The 18,208-nt window shown below is 45.0% G+C and overlaps 1 protein-coding gene across 5 annotated transcripts in view; it reads right to left on the bottom strand.

Annotated features, from left to right (window-relative positions):
• Positions 1-18,208, bottom strand: part of ATP10B (ATPase phospholipid transporting 10B (putative)) — a 282,609-nt gene that overhangs the window by 86,685 nt on the left and 177,716 nt on the right. For 4 of the 5 annotated variants that reach the window (XR_006720747.2, XM_045508136.2, XM_010972219.3 and 1 more), the window contains 3 exons: positions 17,778-18,111; positions 16,591-16,785; positions 1,567-1,771 (listed from right to left, as the gene is read on the bottom strand). Coding sequence is in view for 4 of the 5 variants with exons in the window: in XM_045508136.2 (XP_045364092.2) it covers positions 1,567-1,771; positions 16,591-16,785; positions 17,778-18,052 (675 nt within the window). In the remaining variant the exon portion in view is untranslated. Of the gene's footprint in view, positions 1-1,566; positions 1,772-15,271; positions 16,030-16,590; positions 16,786-17,777; positions 18,112-18,208 lie in introns of those variants that run through there. The other variant, XM_010972221.3, reaches the window with a different exon arrangement.

Below are 18,208 nucleotides of genomic sequence, written 5' to 3'. Positions count from 1 at the left end.
AATGCAGTTTGGTGCAGCCACTATGGAAAACAGTGTGGAGATTCCTCAAAAGACTAGGAATAGACTTACCATATGACCCAGGAATCCCACTCCTGCGCATAGTTTTAGAAGGAACCGTACTTCAAAAAGACACCTGCACCACAATGTTCATAGCAGCACCATTTACAATAGCCAAGACATGGAAACAGCCTAAATGTCCATCAACAGATGACTGGATAAAGAAGATGTGGTGTATTTATACAATGGCATACTACTCAGCCATATAAGCGACAACATAATGCCATTTGCAGCAACATGGATGTCCCTAGAGAATGTCATTCTAACTGAAGTAAGCCAGAAAGAGAACAGACTCATAGACATAGAATACAAACTTGTGTTTGCCAAGGGGGCGGGGGATTGGAAGGGACAGACTGGGATTTCATAATTTGTAGATACTGACAGGCATATGCAGAATAGATAAACAAAATTATACTGTATAGCACAGGGAAATAAATACAAGATCTTGTGGTAGCTCACAGCAAAAAAAAAAAATGTGACAATGAATGTATGTATGTTCATGGATAACTGGAAAACTGCACTGTACACTGGAAATTGACACAACACTGTAAACTGACTATAACTCAATAAAAAATGTTACAAAGAAAAGAAGAGAAAATTGGAGCATCACACCCAGTTTTAACCAGTCAACACAGGCTGCCTATGAACACCACTGATATTTACTGACAACTATTTATTTACTGGTCTCTCACCACGTGCCTGGCTTCATGCTAAGTAATTCACGTATGCATCACCTGGTCTTCAGAAACACCGTCTCGAGAGGGTACTTTCTGTTCCCATTTTCAAGATGAGAGAATGAAGGTGTGAGTGCCTCGCCTAAGGTGAGGCAGAGAATGGATGGTGGAGTTGCCTTTGAGTTCAGTTCTGTCAGACTCGAGAGGCTGGGCTCTTAACCACCCAACAATAATGCCTTCTCCGCGATGTCCAAGGTCTCATACACCTAAGCGTGGGGGTTAAATAAAAATGCTGATGGCTCCCTGTCCCCAAAGAGGTTTCAGTGCTGTTGACAAGGTAAGATACACACAAATGGAAAACCAGTTGATGACACCTTGCTGCCATTTACGCTGAGGTCAGAGGAGTCCTAGAGAAAATTTGTGGAGGGAGAAGTTGCTGGAGCTGACCTGGGCAGGATGAGCGGGGACTGGACAAGCACAGAGACGTGGGTTGGTCCCAAGAGTAACTGAACAGATACTTGACTCCTTGGTTTAGAGCAGAGAGCATGGTTTCTTCAGTTGAATGGGTGGGGTGGGGTGGGGTGGGGGTCTCCATTTATGGCTCTGAAGCCTTCAGCAAGTTACCTTTTCTAAGTCTCAGATTCCCCGTCTGTGCCGAGGGGATCACATCCCTCTCAGCTTGTTGTTGGGAAGATTAAGCGTACGCGAGCGCCTGGGAAAAGGAGGTGTCTGCTTACTTTCTCCTCTGCCCCCCAAATTAGATCTGTTTTTCCAGGAGCAGTGGCTGGCTTCATCCCTTTGCCCTTCCGATTGAAGATCTTAGAAAGAGCCCTACCTGCTGTGAGAAGCCCTTCACCACACGCCTCTGTTTAAGGTTCGTCTCTCCATCCAAGTTGGCAGTTTCCAGATGGCAGATCCCACTGGGGTCCGAGGAAAAGAGGAGCAGTATGTCCGCGGGGATGATCTCGTTGCACTGCATTTGGATGAAGTCTCCCACACGCACATCCTTCCAGCGCCTCTGCATGTAGCCCTGCTCTTTTCTTGGGAGAGAGAAAGACAGGAGTGAATCTTAAGGGTCTACAGAACATTAATGAGTGGATGGAAACAGGTCCCAGCTATACTTAAATATCCCCCAGTCAGCCTGTCACAGACTTTTCTTCCTTCTTGTGCCAAACAACCACTGTCGTCATCTCTAGAAAAGCTAAGCATGGTCTGTCTACAGAATCCCACTAGCAAAAGATCTCTCGTCTGACCACATAGACTTCTGGCTGCCGGCTGTTGACTGGGTGTTGTACTCAACCCTTACTCTCTAGTAGGAGAAAAAAATTTAAAGCGTTTTATTAAATTGTCACATTAGCATCATATTCTTAATACACATCACTTCCCAGAATACCCAGCTATCGCCGCGGAAAGCAGGGTCACAAAGAACTGGAGTATAGGAAAGATCGCTTCTCGTTATGAGTAGGAGAGGTGAGGATACAGACCGCTGTCAGGGAATCAGGGAAGGTCTGGAGCGGTGCTGGAACAGCCAATAGGAAACCAGCAAGAAAGCGCCAGGAACTTTGAAAGGATGGGCCCCACAGTGATCGGAGTCGGAGGGCTAAAGAAATCTGAGGGAAGGACGCACTTTCTCTTCCCGTCCAATGTATCAAGCCCAGGGAGTAAGAGGAGGAGCAACTATTGTGAACTTAGTGTTGCTTCCGTGCCGAGCACTAGTGTTAGTTTATACTTCCCATTTACTTGTGTGATGACCCACTAGAGGAGATGTCATCCCCATTTCACAATGAGGAAACAGAGGGTTCAGGAAAAATTTCCTCAGGTCTTACAAACACAGAGCTGGAACCTGAGTCTGGGTCCAACTGGACCCCAAACCCCAGTTTTCACTACTTGGATATCCCACCTCCTCAAAACCATTCTGCTCTCTCCCCCTGGGTGGTACAGCAGCGTCAGACGTTCCACTTCCAGCAAAATGACTTGCTACAACCCAGGGCATCGCTGTCCATTTCCAAGAGCTCCCATTTTTACAGTCTGACTTCTTTTTTTTTTTTTTTCAAACATACAGTCTTCCTTCTGATTGGCCAAATTTTGAACTAATTCTCCTCCCCTAGGCAACCTGATTTATCCCATCTTCTACCACTTAAAAAAATATTTTAAAGTATTCATCAGGTGTCCTCCAAAGCCTTTTGGACTTGCCAAGTCAAATTTAACTTTCCAAGTGCCCTCAATTATTGCATGTGACACAGTTTCAGGATCTGTCCTAGAGCTGAGGGTTCTTCTGTCTAAGGCAGTGTTTGGGAAGTTTCCTCTTTAAATGTGGGATCTGGGACCAAACAAGAATTCCACAGGTGGTCGTTTTAACTAAGCACCGCTGGCTCGCAGCTGGGTGTCTCTGAGCCCAGCCAGGTTTGCAGAGGCAGGCTCTCCTTTACTATTTTTCTCCACGATGCTGAGCCCCATCTGAGCATGTCACTGTGTCTGTTTGTGCTGGAATCTGGGCTGCCTTGCGCATGACAGGATCGCTCTTCCACCGTGATAGGAGGTAACCCAAGATCGACAGGACCGCATGAGAAGCTGCAAGTCCGACCAGTCTCTGTCTTCTTTCTATTAATCCTTGGATCCCAGGGAGGTCACTGCTGTGTTACGAATAACCACCTCTGTCTTTCCTTAAGATGCAGTCTTCTCTTTATCAGGATGACGTGGTGGTGAAGAAACACTCCGTCCCTGCTGGAGGCTCATCCTCCCCAAAAGAGAGGTTGCCCATGTCCGGGTTGCGTGTCTCAGAGGCACACCTTTCTCCAGACCCACGTCCTGCCATGTGTGTCTAGGACTATGAAAGCTGCATAAACAACATGATTTGGGGGCGTTCAAAAACATTTTTTTTGGGGGGGGACATAGTTTAATAATTTAGCTGGTACAAAATTTGAAAAATTATATTTATATTAACACAAACATAGTCATGGTATAGAATCAGAGTCAGGTTTTGTAGGAATTTTAGGGATCAAAAAAAAAAAAAAAAAAAGCCATAGGGACATTTCCTCCTTGCCCTGGTTGCTCTGTGCTGGTTTCCTGATCCTCTGGGGCCTGCTTTGTCTCCTCAACCATCAGGAACATAGCCGTGGAAAAGGTAGAGGTGTGGAGCCTGGGAGCTGGGGGGCGTCCAGCCCCAGGAGGTGATGAGTGGCTGAACCCAGCTGATGCAGAAAAGCAGGCGAGCTGCTGCGCTGAGTGGCGCCCAGATGTGGCCAGCAGCTGGCGGGGAGCCACCTGTGGGAGTCGTTCCCTTGTGAATCCAGCCCGTTTGGAACAGCTGCCCCGGTGGACACGTCCACACACACTTGATTGTTTCCCTGCTCAGTGAGTCCACACCTGGGAACTGATTGTTATTTTAGTTTCGTGGCATGTTCACTGCTATTTAAAAACAAGGCAAATCAGGGTGGCTTGTGACGAAGACTCCATCTGGCAGATTCTGCCTCGGGGAGAAATTAAGCGGTGCGGTGCTAACCGGCATTCCGAGAGGAGACAGGGCTGATTAAGAGGTAAATAAACAGCAAGAGAGGTTTATAACCAACTGGATCCCAAGGGAAAGCAGGTGAAAGGGGGAAACAGAGGAGGAGAGGGTGCTTAAGGTTCCGTTTCTCAAGTACTGTGTGGGTTTCATAAAAACGCTTTCAAGGAGCAGGAATCGAGGGGATCTGTCAGGAGGATTAATTGTGCGAATTCCTGTTCAGTGTAGGATGATGAGGGGAACTGGCCTTCAGGAAGCTCCAATGTCCGGCCCACACTGGTCCATGCTGCTACCCCAGGGTGAAGGGCGAATGCCAGGGAGAATGCAGGCAGCGCAGCAGATAAGAGTGGGTTGAATCTCAGCTTCACTGCTTACTACCTGTGTGACCAAGTTACTTAAACTCTTGGGGAGTAACCTCTTCAGCTGAAGGCAATATGACTATTTGCCTTAGAGGGTTACTGAAGGGAGCAGTGACACGACCCATGTAAGGGACTGAGCTCTTGGCTTGGCACTTAGTAAGTACTCAGTGAATACAAGCATCTTTGATGATGATGGTGACAAGGATTGTTAAAGTTACGGTGAGGGCTAACCACCACTGCCAGCCCCAGCATTTTCTTCTTCATGCTACTGGGATACCCACTTTACGTCTGTGATTACATTTCGTGAACTGAGCTCAGGCATACAAAGTGCAGACACACGAAACTCTGAAAATCCAAACATTTTCCCGAAGCCCAGGAAAGTGGGACCCAAATTCAGCCTATTAAAGACTAAGGGTTCTGGGTGCTGGGTGCTGGGCAAACTGCCAGAAAAATATATCCTGAAAATCAGGACTGCCCAGCAGGGTCTGTTGTGAGTGTTGAGAAAGTGATTCTAAAGTTTATAGGGAGAGGCCAGAGACCCAGACTGGCCACCCTAATGTGGAAAGAGAACAAAGGTGGAGGACTGACACTATCCAACTTTAAGACTTACTGTAAGGCTACAGTAATCAAGACAGTGTGGTATCGGCCAAAGAATGGACAAATAGATCAGTGGAACAGAATGAAATGCTCAAAAATAGATTCACATAATTATAGTCAACTGACCTTTGACAAAGGAGCAAAGGTAGCACAACTGAACAAAGACAGTCTTTTCAACAAACGGTGCTGGAACAACTGGACATCCACATGCAAGAGAAAAATGAATCTAGACACAGACCTTCTACTTTTCACAAAAATTAACTCAAAATGGATCACAGACCTAAATGTAAAATGTGGAACTATAAAACTCTTAGAAGACACCATAGCAAGAAACCTAGATGGCCGTGGGTATGGCGATGACTTTTTAGCTAAAACACCAAAGGCACTATCCATGAAAGAAGTCACTGATAAGCTGGACTTCATTACAATTAAAACGTTCTGTTCTGTGAAAGACAATGTTAAGAGAATGAGAAGACAAGCCACTGTCTGGGAGAAAAGGTGTGTTTTGCAAAAGACACGTCTGATAAAGGGTTGTGATTCAAAATATACAAAGAACTTTAAACTCAAGATAAGGAAACTTACCACTCAATTAAAAAATGGACAAAAGAACTGAACAGACATCTCACCAAAGAAGATACATAGATAGTCAAGTAAGCATGGAAAGGGCTCTACGTTGTAAGTCATCAGGGAATGCAAATTACAATGAGGTACTGCTGCACACCTATTTGAACGCTCCAGATCAGGAACACTAACACCACCCATTGCTGGTGAGGAGGTGGAGCAAAAGGAACTCTCACACACTGTCAGTAGGAATGCACAATGGCACGGCCACTTTGCAAGGCGATTTGGTGGTTTCTAATAAAACCAAACATACTCTTAACATATGACTTAGCGATTCTGCTCCTATTTACTCAAAGGAGTTAAAAACTTATGTCCACAAAAAACCCATACATGTCAGTTCATGGCAGCTATATTCATAATTTCCAAAACTTGGACGCAAACAGATGATGTTCAATAGGTGGATGAATAAACTGTGGTGCCTCCAGACAATGAAACGTTACTGAGAGCTAAAAAGAAGTGAGCCAGCAAAGCCATGAAAAGACATGGAGGAATCTTCTATGCACATTGCTAAGTGAAAGAAACCAATCTAAAAAGGCCAGATGCGGTATGATTTCAACTATCAGATGTTCTGGAAAGGGCAAAATTGTGGAGATAGTAAAAAGATCAGTAATTTCCAGGGGTTGAGCGGTGGGTAGGGATGAAGGAGTGGAGCACAGAGGATTTTGAAAGAAAAGAAACTATTCTGTACGATACCACAATGGTGGACACATACATTTGACCAAACCCACAGAACGTATAATACCCAGAGTGAGCTGTAACGTAAATTATGGACTCTGGGCAACTATAAAGTCTCAATGTTGGGTCATCAGTTATAACAAATGGACCACTTTGGTTGATAATTGGGGAAACTATGCATGTGTGGGGGCCAGTTTATGGGAAATCTCTGTACCTTCCTCTCAATTTTACTGTAAACTTGAAACTGCTCTAAAAAAAATAAAGTCTTAATTAAAAAAAAAATCAGGGCTGGAGGAAATTTGATAAATCTCCATTTCAGGTGAGGAGACTGACCTGGCCAAGGTGTATAGCCACAAAATTTGGGTTGGAACCTCTATTCTTTCCATGGCTCCAAGGAAGAGTCAAGGGTCCTGTGGCTGGTTCAGGAATACTTGTAACACCCACTTGTCTTTGTTCTGACAGTGTGTGCAATATCACAGGGTGGTTACCGTCTTTGGAGTCACGTAAGCCTGGCTAAAACCAGGAACTACCTCTTACACACATAATGTGACCTTGAATCCACTGCTGAACTGTCTGACCCTCAGTTTATTTCTCTCTCAAATGGACACATAAGTCTATTGTACAGGTTTAAGTGAGAGTTTAGTAATATCTGAAAAGTGTCCAAGGACCTTAGAGTAAATGGCATTTGCTGCTGATATTATCACCATCATCACAGTTATTATTGGCTTGAAGCAACACAGGGTCACTGCTGTGGAGGGAGCGTGTGGTCTGTTTTCACGAGCTGTTGTGGTGGAGTTTTTTGGCTCAAGGAGGAGCCTGGCAAGAGAGGGAAGAAACTGAAAAGGGAGAAAAGGTCACGTGGCTGCTGCCCCGACCTGGCCCCGCAAAATGGAAAAAGAACAGAAGGGAAAGGAGTTGCACTAAAGGCAGCAGAGGCCTGGGGCAGACAGCAGTGGGTGCCACTGTCTCCCCACCTGGCTATTCCTTGCTTTTGCCCCCACTTGTTGGCTACACATCACAGTGAGGAGGGCTTTAGGCTCAGGGAAGTTCCAGAAAGAAACAGCTGAGGCCACAGGAGTGGTAGGAGACTTGGACCCCTCGCTTGGATGAAAATATTGGGGGACCCGAAGATACTGACTATCCTGAGGATGCCTGGGTAACATCTGGAGAGCCTTGAGGGTGAGGATGGGAAGCCTGAAGCCTCAAATCAGCAGCTCGTGGGTTGTATCATCGAGGCATGTATGTGGCTTCATTATCACCTGGAGGCCTAATTGTTTCATGCATCTTTTATTTTCAACTGTGTGGTAAGCTTGCCGAGAGCTGGGATGACCCTGGGTCTTACATTTCTGCACCCACATGGGTTCTGTTATGGTGTTGAGCACATAGGGGAGTGTTGAGTAAATATTTAGTAACCGATTCCTTGTAGATTTGTCTTCAACATGAGGCAGTAGGAGAGAAGCTTTTCCCAGCCTTAAGTCATTTTGACATCTGATCTACCTCTTTTTGTTACAGACACACCAGTGGAGACTTCCAATAATGATATCATAATATATAAGACATCATGAGCTGTGATATGATATAATATTATATGATATAATACAATATTATAAAGCTTACATGTATCGAGTGCCTATAATAAGCCCAGCATTTAACCCACATTACCATTTAGCTGCCTAATGATGAAACGACTTTTGTTATTAGTATTGTCTCTGTTTCACAGATGAGGAAACTTAGGTTCGGAAAGGTTATCTAACTTGGGTAAGGTCACATAGGCATGTCAACCAGGGCTGACGAGTGACAGCTGGGGGACCTTCATGGCTCAGAGGGGTCTCTTGGTTCTGTTCAAGGGAGAACTACAAAGCAGATGAAGACTCTGAATCTGGACACATCGACAGAACCGAGGCTGGGTTGAGAACGGGAGACTCAGCTTTCGAAATTGTGAGCTCCATCATGGAGAAGCGGAGGCTATAAATCCCCACCCGCCGAAATACAAATCATGCTCGTTGGCATGAGTGCAGAGCTTCAGGGACACCTGAGTTCTTGTTTTATGGCTCTTCCACCCACCGAGTCTGGGGGAGAGCCCAAAGCATTCCATCCTGAAATGACAAGCTGCATGGGCCCAAACAGTTTACGGCCTGCTCTGAGCACAGGGTGAGGCAGTGAGATCGGGGAGGGCACCTGCAAAAATGGGCGCTTCGGAGAGGAGCCTGCAGAGCCAAGACCCGCAGGATGGACAGAGGCAGCGGTCTGTTGGTCTGTAAACTCCAGCCAGCGGCACTTTTCATAGTCATGCTTCAAATGACACTGCGTGTTTCTCTGTTGCCCGCATTTTTCAGATTCTTCCCCCAGGCCTACTTTGCTGTGTTATGTGCTAAGTTCTATGGTGGAGAGTTTGTCTCCTCTCATGCGGTTCCCAACCCCAGCCAATGGTCTTCCTTTCTTACTCTCTTCAGGTCAAGCTCCTGGCGACCCTGGTTATCAAGGTTATAGAATTCTCCTTAGCAACATTCGAGCTGACATTTCCTGAGTGCTACTGAGTGCCAGGCACTATGCTAAGCATTTTACATGCATTGTTTAACACCTGCAGCAGCCCCAGGATGCAGTTTAGGGTGAAGAATTTACGGCTCTATTTTGGTGTTAGGATGGCCCTGGTAAGGCCTGAATTCTGCCTTGTCAATCATCTCATCCCCTTTGGGTTTCCTAGAGAGATGTTATGTGGAGGAAAATAATAGCTGCAAGGGGACCAAATAGCTTCTATGTAAATAGCTGTACAGTATATTCTAATGCACATTCCAGGTTAGAAGCTGTGTTGGGAGAAGTGGCTTAGGCTCCGAGCTGCATGAGCCCACCTAAATCCCTTGACTCCGTCTCAGTTTTGGTCTGGGTGTGCTCAGGTGTGCTGCGGAAGGGGAGCTGGGGAAAGAGGTCTACACTCTAGAGGGACTTCCCAAATTCGGATTTTAAATTCTGCCACGAGGAAGAGAAGAGAAATGCGAGAGCAGAGCATAGGTTGTTGCTTTTAAAACACTGTTACCCTTATGCTGGACACCAGAAATTGACACACTGACTGTAACTGACTATACCTCCGTAATAATAATAAAAAAATATTGTGCAAGTGAAACACTGTTATCCTGTCTACCAGTAAATGTGGCTCAATGAATGTCCTTGACTTTCACCAATAAAATAAGCAATTCCTCCCTTGTATGACTGGGGACCATAGCAAGAAACATAAAAGCACAGGGTGGGCCTCTCATTGAAAAAACTAGAGTTGAAACAATTAGAAATTAAAAAAAAAATACTTAGTGCTAATTATGGTGCAGGCACCGAGTTAAATGGTTTGTAAGGATTATCTTATTCGATGCACATGACCTTGGGAGATAGCGCTGATACTGGCCCCATCGTACAGATGTTGAAATTGAGGCTCAACGCCCACACATCGAGCAGCAGTTCTGAGACAAGCCCAGGTATGAGGCCAAGCATCCAGTAAGACGTCACATTTTAAATGTCCTTGTTGAGAATGCTTTACACACTCTCTTGTGGTGTTGCTTCATCTAGTTGTTTCTGTACCTCTGTTACTTCCAAGCCCTCTTGTGTGTCATCTGCATATCTGTTCACAAAATATACTGTAGAGAGGTTATGATCACTATTTAAAGATGAGACAAATGGGGCCCTGACTGTTCAGCGGCTTCATTTAGGTCATGGAGTTAATTGGTGACAGGCCCAGGATCAGGACCTCTGGCTTCCTCGGTCTCAGCCTTTCCTGTTGGGGCACTGGCACAGAAAGCGATCGACACAAATAACAACAAATGGCCGGCCCGGCGTCCGTCCTCTCCAGCAGAACTTGCCACTGCGGGGAACCAGGCTCTCAGCGCCATGCTGCCAGAAGGCTGGCTGCAATCCTGCGGCATCTGGAATTATTTTTGTTATAGTGGTCACCTGATGCACAGAAGAGAATCTCCAACTCTTGGTAAAAAGTCAGAATTTAAATTTCTAATCTGAATTGTTCATCTCCTAAATTCCTAACATTTCTCAGTCCTGGTCTTTTTGATACCAGCGTAAGTCACACATACAACCCTGAGCTGACACCTGAACAGGCTGTGAGCTGGAACACGTCTACTCTGCTTATTTGAACGCTGCTCATCCTTCAACGCCCTCCTGAAATGTCACCTCTTCAGGGAAGGCTTCCCTCGGCTTGGATGTTTTTGGCAGGCAGATGTGTCATGCAGCCCTTTTTACACAGGCAGGGGACACTGTAGCTGTTTACAAGTTCCTCGTGATCTCTGGACTGAGAGCCCCTCCAGGGGCTCCATGTTGGTGCACACACGCTTGATCCTGAATTAGGACTGGCTGAGCAGATTAATAAGCGTGCACTGACCCAAACACTGGAAGGCTTCTGCTACAATACAATGTGGGGACAAAAATCTTCCATCATGGATTGCCTTGGTTCACACTCCTGCTTCATTATTGCAGGTTTTCTGAATACAAATAAAAATTTACTAAGCTGGATGGAAAAACACAAATCTCTTGCTGGGTATGGCTTCTAGATTCATTAAACTAAGCCCTAGGAGAAACCAAGCTAATAAAATCCTGAAGCTAATCTCTCCTTGAAGTCATTCCATAAATCTGATTAATGGGTCACCTTTAGACCACAAGCACAGTCGCTATATTAAAAGAAAATGCTTTAACAGGATTGTAATTCTGTTAACAAGGCTTCTGCTGTTTGCAAAAAGATTTTCTCACAGTAGAAACAAGCCCAGGCTGGGTGATGCATGGGATTAGGCTGAGCAAAATTCTTAGGGCCTTTGTATTCAACAGCACAAAAATGAAGACATTTGACATCACTTTCTCAAATGTGTGAATCTGAGACAACATGGATAGAGCTAGTGTTTGGGATATAAGCTTCTATGTTGCTTCTCAGGAAAAAAAAATAACTGTCCTCTCAGATTTTGTATTCTCTGCCAGACATTCTGTCAAAAATCATTGATATTTAGGAAAAGGAAACATTCTTCAGGACAATCAGTTAAGATAATAACAGTTATCTAGCACATTCTTGCTTTCTATTCCAGGATCTTTCATAGAATTAAGCCACTTCAGAGTTGGAAAAACTTTAGGGATACACATTACAGAATCCCAGAGTGTGTCTGTTCCTATTAATGGGTGGAAAGCAATTCACAAGGAGTTGAAGATCAAAAATATTTAAAGGGGATGGAGTTAAGGACATGCAGGTGGCCTCTTTAACATCTGTTCTTCCTTCTCTTGTACACTATCTCATTTTTTCATTAGTTTTTCATCTTCCCCTGGGTAGCCGATATGCTTTCAAGGCAGTGAACTTCATGCTGGGCTCTGTGGTTCAAGTATAATCTAATTAGCATAATCTCATCTCCTGCTCACAGGGATTGGTTCTGGGATGGGCATGTGACCCACTGGGGTCACTGAGATGAGGAAGAACTGAGGAGTAAGTTTCCTGGAGCTTCCAAGAATGCTTCCAGAAGCGCTTTTCTTTCTCCCTTTGTGGGTTACTATATGCAGATGTGAGGGCTGGAGCAGCTGCAGCCATCTCACTACCATGAGGGAAATCTGCCTGAGGGCAAAAATAGCACAGAGGGGAACTGAATGAAAAGGAATGCTAAGTGCTGCATCTAGAATGCCGATTAGCTGATTGAACTATGTCTGATCACTTGCCCACCTTAGGACATTTGTAGTGACTTAAGTAACAAAGTCTTCATTGTTTAAAATTGAGTTGAGGTTTCTGCTTCTTGCAGTAGAAAGCATCTCAATTGACACAACAGTTAAACAAAGTTGGATAATTCCTAACTGAAGGTTCTCCCAGAAACTTTATTTTTGACGTGTATTGCTTGACTCAAGAAACTCATCAAGTATGTGCTATTTCCCAAACTTATCTGACTGTGGGTTTTGTTTTTCCATAAGTTTATCTCACAGGACAATATCTAGTCTGATTCCTAAGTTTTGCAAAAGTAGAAACTGAGATCCAGAGATTTAAATGACTTTTCTAAGCTATTATTAGTAGTGGGTCACAGATCGAGGTCTAGCACATAGGCCTCCTGACACTCAGGCCTGTGTTCTTGCTTCAAGTTCATACCAACTCTCTACGGAAAGATGCCCCCTCATTGAAGATGAATTTTGAAAGAATAATCTAATTATTCGTTTGCAGATTCGTAGGGTATTCTAAAGCAAAAGCTGCAAATCAGGGGGCTCACTGGCAAAATAAGATTTTTTAGGTCTGAAATAAAATAGGTCTGAAGTGTTTGGGAAAAAGTCTATCAGTTACCAACACTTAAAAATCAGGTTATTTCAAATAAAAATATGAATTTTTAGCTCCTCTGTTAAAACTCAGGCAATCTGGCAACACTAGGCCTATATTCCCACATGGTAACCAGCTGGAGCTCAGTGGCCAGCTTTGCCTCCTAAGAAGAATACAGGCCCCCACCTTCCCTGGCCCAGTTTGCCACAGTCCCCACTGCTCCCTGTTGCCTGCTACCATGTATCAGTACATGAATAATATGGCTTTCCTTTTTATAGCCAGTCTATTTCATTCAATCACCTGCCTGGCCCCCTGTAGTCACTTACTTTGTAACAATGGAAAAATTAAAATTGCCCCAATTGAGATATTAATAGGTATTAAAAAATATTTCCAAGATTCTGTAAGTTTGGAATCAGGGTTAAGAAAAGATGAACAGGCTTCTTTATTGTGGTCTTTCCTTAGTCCTTCATGGACCACGGGTTCAGGAGGGCCAGTGTAGTTTTTCCTGTCCATGGGTCTTTTTTTCAAGAGACCATCTCTCTGTCATTATTATTCCACTGAATACATTTTAGGAAATACGCCACAAAACCCCCTTCTTGTCCCTTTCTGCCAGCAAGCCTGGGAACTGACATCTCTTCTTTTTCTGGATTGTCATCACCTCGGTTTTCTGGTGTTTCCTGGAAGCTATTTTGAGAACAGAATGACAACAGCCTGGCCTACCCAGCACAGGTCCCCAAGAACAGGTCCACTTTTCTGGGACACTTAGGGCAGAGGATTTCTGGCAGAGCAGGGAGCACGGGACACCAGGCTGACTGAGGTCCCCAGGTATGCCTCCCCAGGGAGCCAGCCTCACTGGGGCATCTTCAGTGAGCAAAACAACAAAGGAGAAAGTAGAAAACAACACATGATGGGGTGGATTGGTGACAACAGAAAAACAATGCTTTCTTAAAAAACCAGCCTTGTTAGGAAAGGCGACACACTTCAACTGTTACTTTTCCTCTCTTCATGATTTCCTTATTGAAAGGTGAGGAATGACTACATCTCAACTCCAGGTGTTCAGGATACTCACAACACTCAAGACAATTAGTGCCAGCTGGAAAAAAAATAAAACCCACACCTTTGGACTCATACTGTTAGATGTACCATTGTGGGCCTGCAGGCAGAGAGACCAGAAGCTCCTCTTTTGCTGAGAAGAGGGCATGGGGGTTCTCTGAGAGGTGCTCTGGAGACAACTGAGTCCCTCGTGTTACACGATCTCCTTAGAAACCTCCCCAGGCTACAGCTTTCCAAGTGGAGTTCGGCTCCTAAACCCTCTCATCAGCCAGCTCCAAGTCGGTCAGTTACACGTTCTCCCCAGGGAAGAGGGCTTCTCCTTAGACAGACCAGCCCTTCAACAGCTGCAGAATGACCAGAGAAACTGCAGGACTTCTGCTGAACTGGGGTTCGTGAGATCAGAAGGAAGAAGTCAGAGGGACGGTGCTTTGGGAGAAAGATGGACATTTTTCTTATTTGGCAGGAGGTCAAGCCCTCACCTGCTTCAATCATCTGAGTGACTGACTCACCCAAGACTTCTCACAGCTAGCCCAGAAAGCGCTCTTCACCACCGTGCGCTCTCTGAGTGCTCAGGCTCCGTCCCCTCCCTCCTTTCTGGGCTACGTGAATGCTCACAAAATTGAGACACATGATAACTCCGTTTTCTTCCCTTACTGACCCAGAGCATATCCCTTCCCTCACAACCCAGTTTGGTTACTTGCTCAATGGAGTCTTTCTAAAACAACAGCATGGATAAAATAACATCAAATAACACGGAAAGACAGAGGGCGGGGAGTTTTCGTTTGGGTTGGGACAACATCAGAGAGAAAGCTTCAGGACAGCCTGATGGAGCTAAGGCAAGTTTTACAGTCTATAAATCAAGCCACTGCAGCCTGCACGTTGAGTATCATACGTCAGAAGGAGTGCTAAACACTTTCCAAGGATTATCGCACGCAATTCTCAAGACCACCCCAGGAAGTGTTCCAATTTTATGAATGACAAAATGAGTTTCAGAGAGGTTAGGTCACTTGCTTAACGTCACATAACGTTAATGACTGACAGAGACCGCATTCAACCCAGGCAGTGTCTCCAGGGCTGGTTCTCCTAATACAGTGCTCTACTGCCCCCTGAAAAACAGGGGTGCTGCTTCCCTCCAGGGGTCTCCAAACATGCTCCAGCGTGCTCATGGACACACTGAACCCCAAATGGATGAGAATTTATACACAATTCTTACATCTGAAACAGCAAAGAAAACATCACATACTAAAGACCTCCAAATTTTAATATATGACTGACTCAAGCCTCGATCTTTTTTCCTTTCTGTTTTTTGTTTTAGACTATAATCTCCACTGTGGAGAATCAAACAGCTTCACTGCGATCAAATAATGCCATCTCCCCACCCCATCCTTCCATAAACAGCAGTGACCGTGGCAGCGGCCACAGTGAGATCAGACCTGGGCTCAAGACTTCCTCGGGGCTTTTGCTTTACCTGCTATAGACAAGGCAGTCTTGGTTATTGATCATTTTATCGGATTTGTACCGCCGGAGGTCTTCACAAGCATCCTTGATGGCCGTGACCGCCAGGATGACACAGATGGGTATCATGCTCACCGCAGGCTGGAAAGCATTGACCACGGGCACAAAATTCAGAATCATAATGCCCACAAAATAGAGATTGGCAAACCGGTGTAGCTGTTCGAAGATGTTCTTGGGTAGAAAGGACAACACAGTGTACTTGCTGGTCTTAATTTGATTCCCACGATAATGTCTGTTGGGATTCTCTTTGTGGGACCATCCTTCAAAGGGCAGGTTGGAGACCACCACTCGTTTCTTGTCTTCTTTCTTTTTCCGCCTTCTCTTCCCTTCCTTTCTCATCTCTGCTCAGTCCGGTCTCTTTAACTCTCATAGCAGGGCACTTGAGATCCCCGTGAAAGAGGTTCTTCCTGGATCGGTCCCATTGTTCAGCTGCCAGCGAGTGATGTTCCTGACATCTTTTGCTTGCCCTCTTTGCGGAAGATTTCTCTCTCCTTTCAAAACGAAAACTGAAAATAAAAAGCCGGTGTACAAACACTAGGGGAGGAATATGACAAGGAAAGAGCTTGCAGAGAACAGGTGTGACCCACCGGGTCACTTCCTCCTGCTTGTTGAGACTCCACCTGTTGGAATGCAGGCGTCACACACAGGTAGCTTCCTTTTCCACCCCAGGCAGCCAAGAACAGGTGTGCCAGCTCTGGGTCCTAAAACCCACCTGGTTAAGTTCTAAAAGCAAGAATGTTTAGCCAAGGGCCACAGATGCTTTAAAAACAGCATGCATTTTCTTTTCTGGGAGACACTGCCTGTTACTCTCCAAAGAACTGCTCTTGAACTCGGTCTCCTGAGATGATCCAATCAATTCTAGAGTTTCACTCTGGAGCGTTCAACCCTACTCTTAATAATTTAACACCGTTGGGTTTAATAATAGGAGTGTTTACTAAAGTTAAATTAAGGTTTCTAAGTCTCAGCACCATTGACATTTTGGTCTGACTCATAATTCTTTGCTGCGAGAAGTTGTCTTGTATATTGTAAGATGTTTAGCATCGTCCTTGACCGTTACCCATCAGATGCCAGTAGCACCCTCCTTCCCAGTAAGGCAACCAAAAATATTTCCAGACATTGTCAAAAGCTCCTTGCAGGGCAAAACTGCCCTGGTTGACAATCACTGAATTCAACGAACTTAAGGAACTATAATGTGAGAAGAGAGACAAATTTTTGGAAAATGCTGCTAAGTTTGCATAACCTATTTGCCACAGAGGAAATGACTTCCCTTACCTTTCATATATCTGGATGTTGGAGCAGTTTATCTCTCTGTCAAAGCAGTGTTTCTTGAAGTCCTCCACGCCATCCTTAACCATGATGACGAACAGGACAATGGCCAGTGGTAGCATGGTGATCTCCCTGTGGAAGACTTCCATGGAGGGCACCCAGTTCAGAATCACCAGGAACAGGAAATAGAGGTTAGCCCACCTGAAAGGTACAAGAGAGGTATGACTGAAAGCCACAAGGAAAAATACTCTCCACATTTTTCTTCCTAACTATTGGCCCTTCCCAATTAAAATGACATTCTCTTTCTGTGTCACCTTGAACATTACAGTAAGAGCTTTGAAGCCAAATCCATCTAGATTCAAATTTGGTTTCTACGTTTACTTGTTGTGTGACTTTCCTGAACCTGTTTTGTCTTGCATAATATGGGGCTAGTACTACCTACTTTAAAGGACTCCTATAAATATTACATGGGCTATATTTGTTACACATACAATGTAGAGGGTTCTGGAGTACAGTAGTTGCTTAATAAATGGTGGCTTACAATAGTCACAAAATTTAGAATAATGTCTAGGTATATATTTTGCTTTATAATTAAATGATGATTCTGCATATATTATCTCAAAAGAGTGGCTTGCATTTTTAAGTTTTCCAAGTGCATCTTGTTCCCTCTTGCCCCAGTGCCTTTGCACATGAAGGTCTTTTTGCAAGAATGTTCTTCTGGCTCTCTTCTCTGACTTCTCCCTGCCTCTTTTCACCTAGTTAATGCATTCTCTTCTTTCAGGTTACACCTCCTTTATCACTTCCTCCTGGAAGTCTTCCTTGACTTTCTTAACTAGGCCAGATTTCCCTTACTCACTCCAATAGCCCCATATATCTCTTCTTGGAAGTATCTATCAGAATTATAGTTTGCACCAATTTATACAATTCCTAAAATTAGGAAGACATCTGTCTCTTCCACTAGCCAATATAGTCAGGACAATATCTTTTTTTTCTCTAACACACAATACATAACCTAACACAGTAGAATCTGATAGATATTTATTGAAGGAATGAATGAATGAATGACAAAGCTTCTCAAAGAATATGCTTTCGGATATTAAAGGAAAGGTGGCCAAGAGGGCATCATCCCTCAGTTCGTCTGAGTGGCAAACACGTGGTTAAAGTGCATATTGCTCAGGCAAGGGGCTGTGTACCTGTGAAATTGCTCCAAGAGATTGTGGGGCAGGAAGGTGAAGAGGGTGTACTTGGCCGTGCAGATTCTGTTGCCAGGGTATCTCCTGGACACCTTCGCCCAATCCTGGTGGAAAGCGTTGTTGTTGGGGAACACGACCCGCTGCTGCGTCACGCTGTAGCTCTGCCTCCCCTTCTCCGGGGACAGCAGTGGGGTGGCTTCTGACGGAGACTGGGGCAGAGCATCTCTGACTCGCCACTGCCACCGGTGCCAGGACGAGTCCACTGAGAGGGCCATTTCTGGCAGCAGCTATGGTCCGAAAAAGGATGCGTGAAGTCACTGGGGTCAGGAAAAATCTGCGATATATCAACACAGGAAGAAGCTGTGGTTAGGAGAAACAGGTGGCATACTGGCCCCCCAACTTGTCTCCCCAGCCGTCCAAGGTAGAAGGGA

Source organism: Camelus bactrianus, chromosome 22 (assembly GCF_048773025.1).
Source record: "Camelus bactrianus isolate YW-2024 breed Bactrian camel chromosome 22, ASM4877302v1, whole genome shotgun sequence".
Classification (NCBI taxonomy): domain Eukaryota; kingdom Metazoa; phylum Chordata; class Mammalia; order Artiodactyla; family Camelidae; genus Camelus; species Camelus bactrianus.
This window is presented reverse-complemented; position numbering and strand designations above follow the sequence as displayed.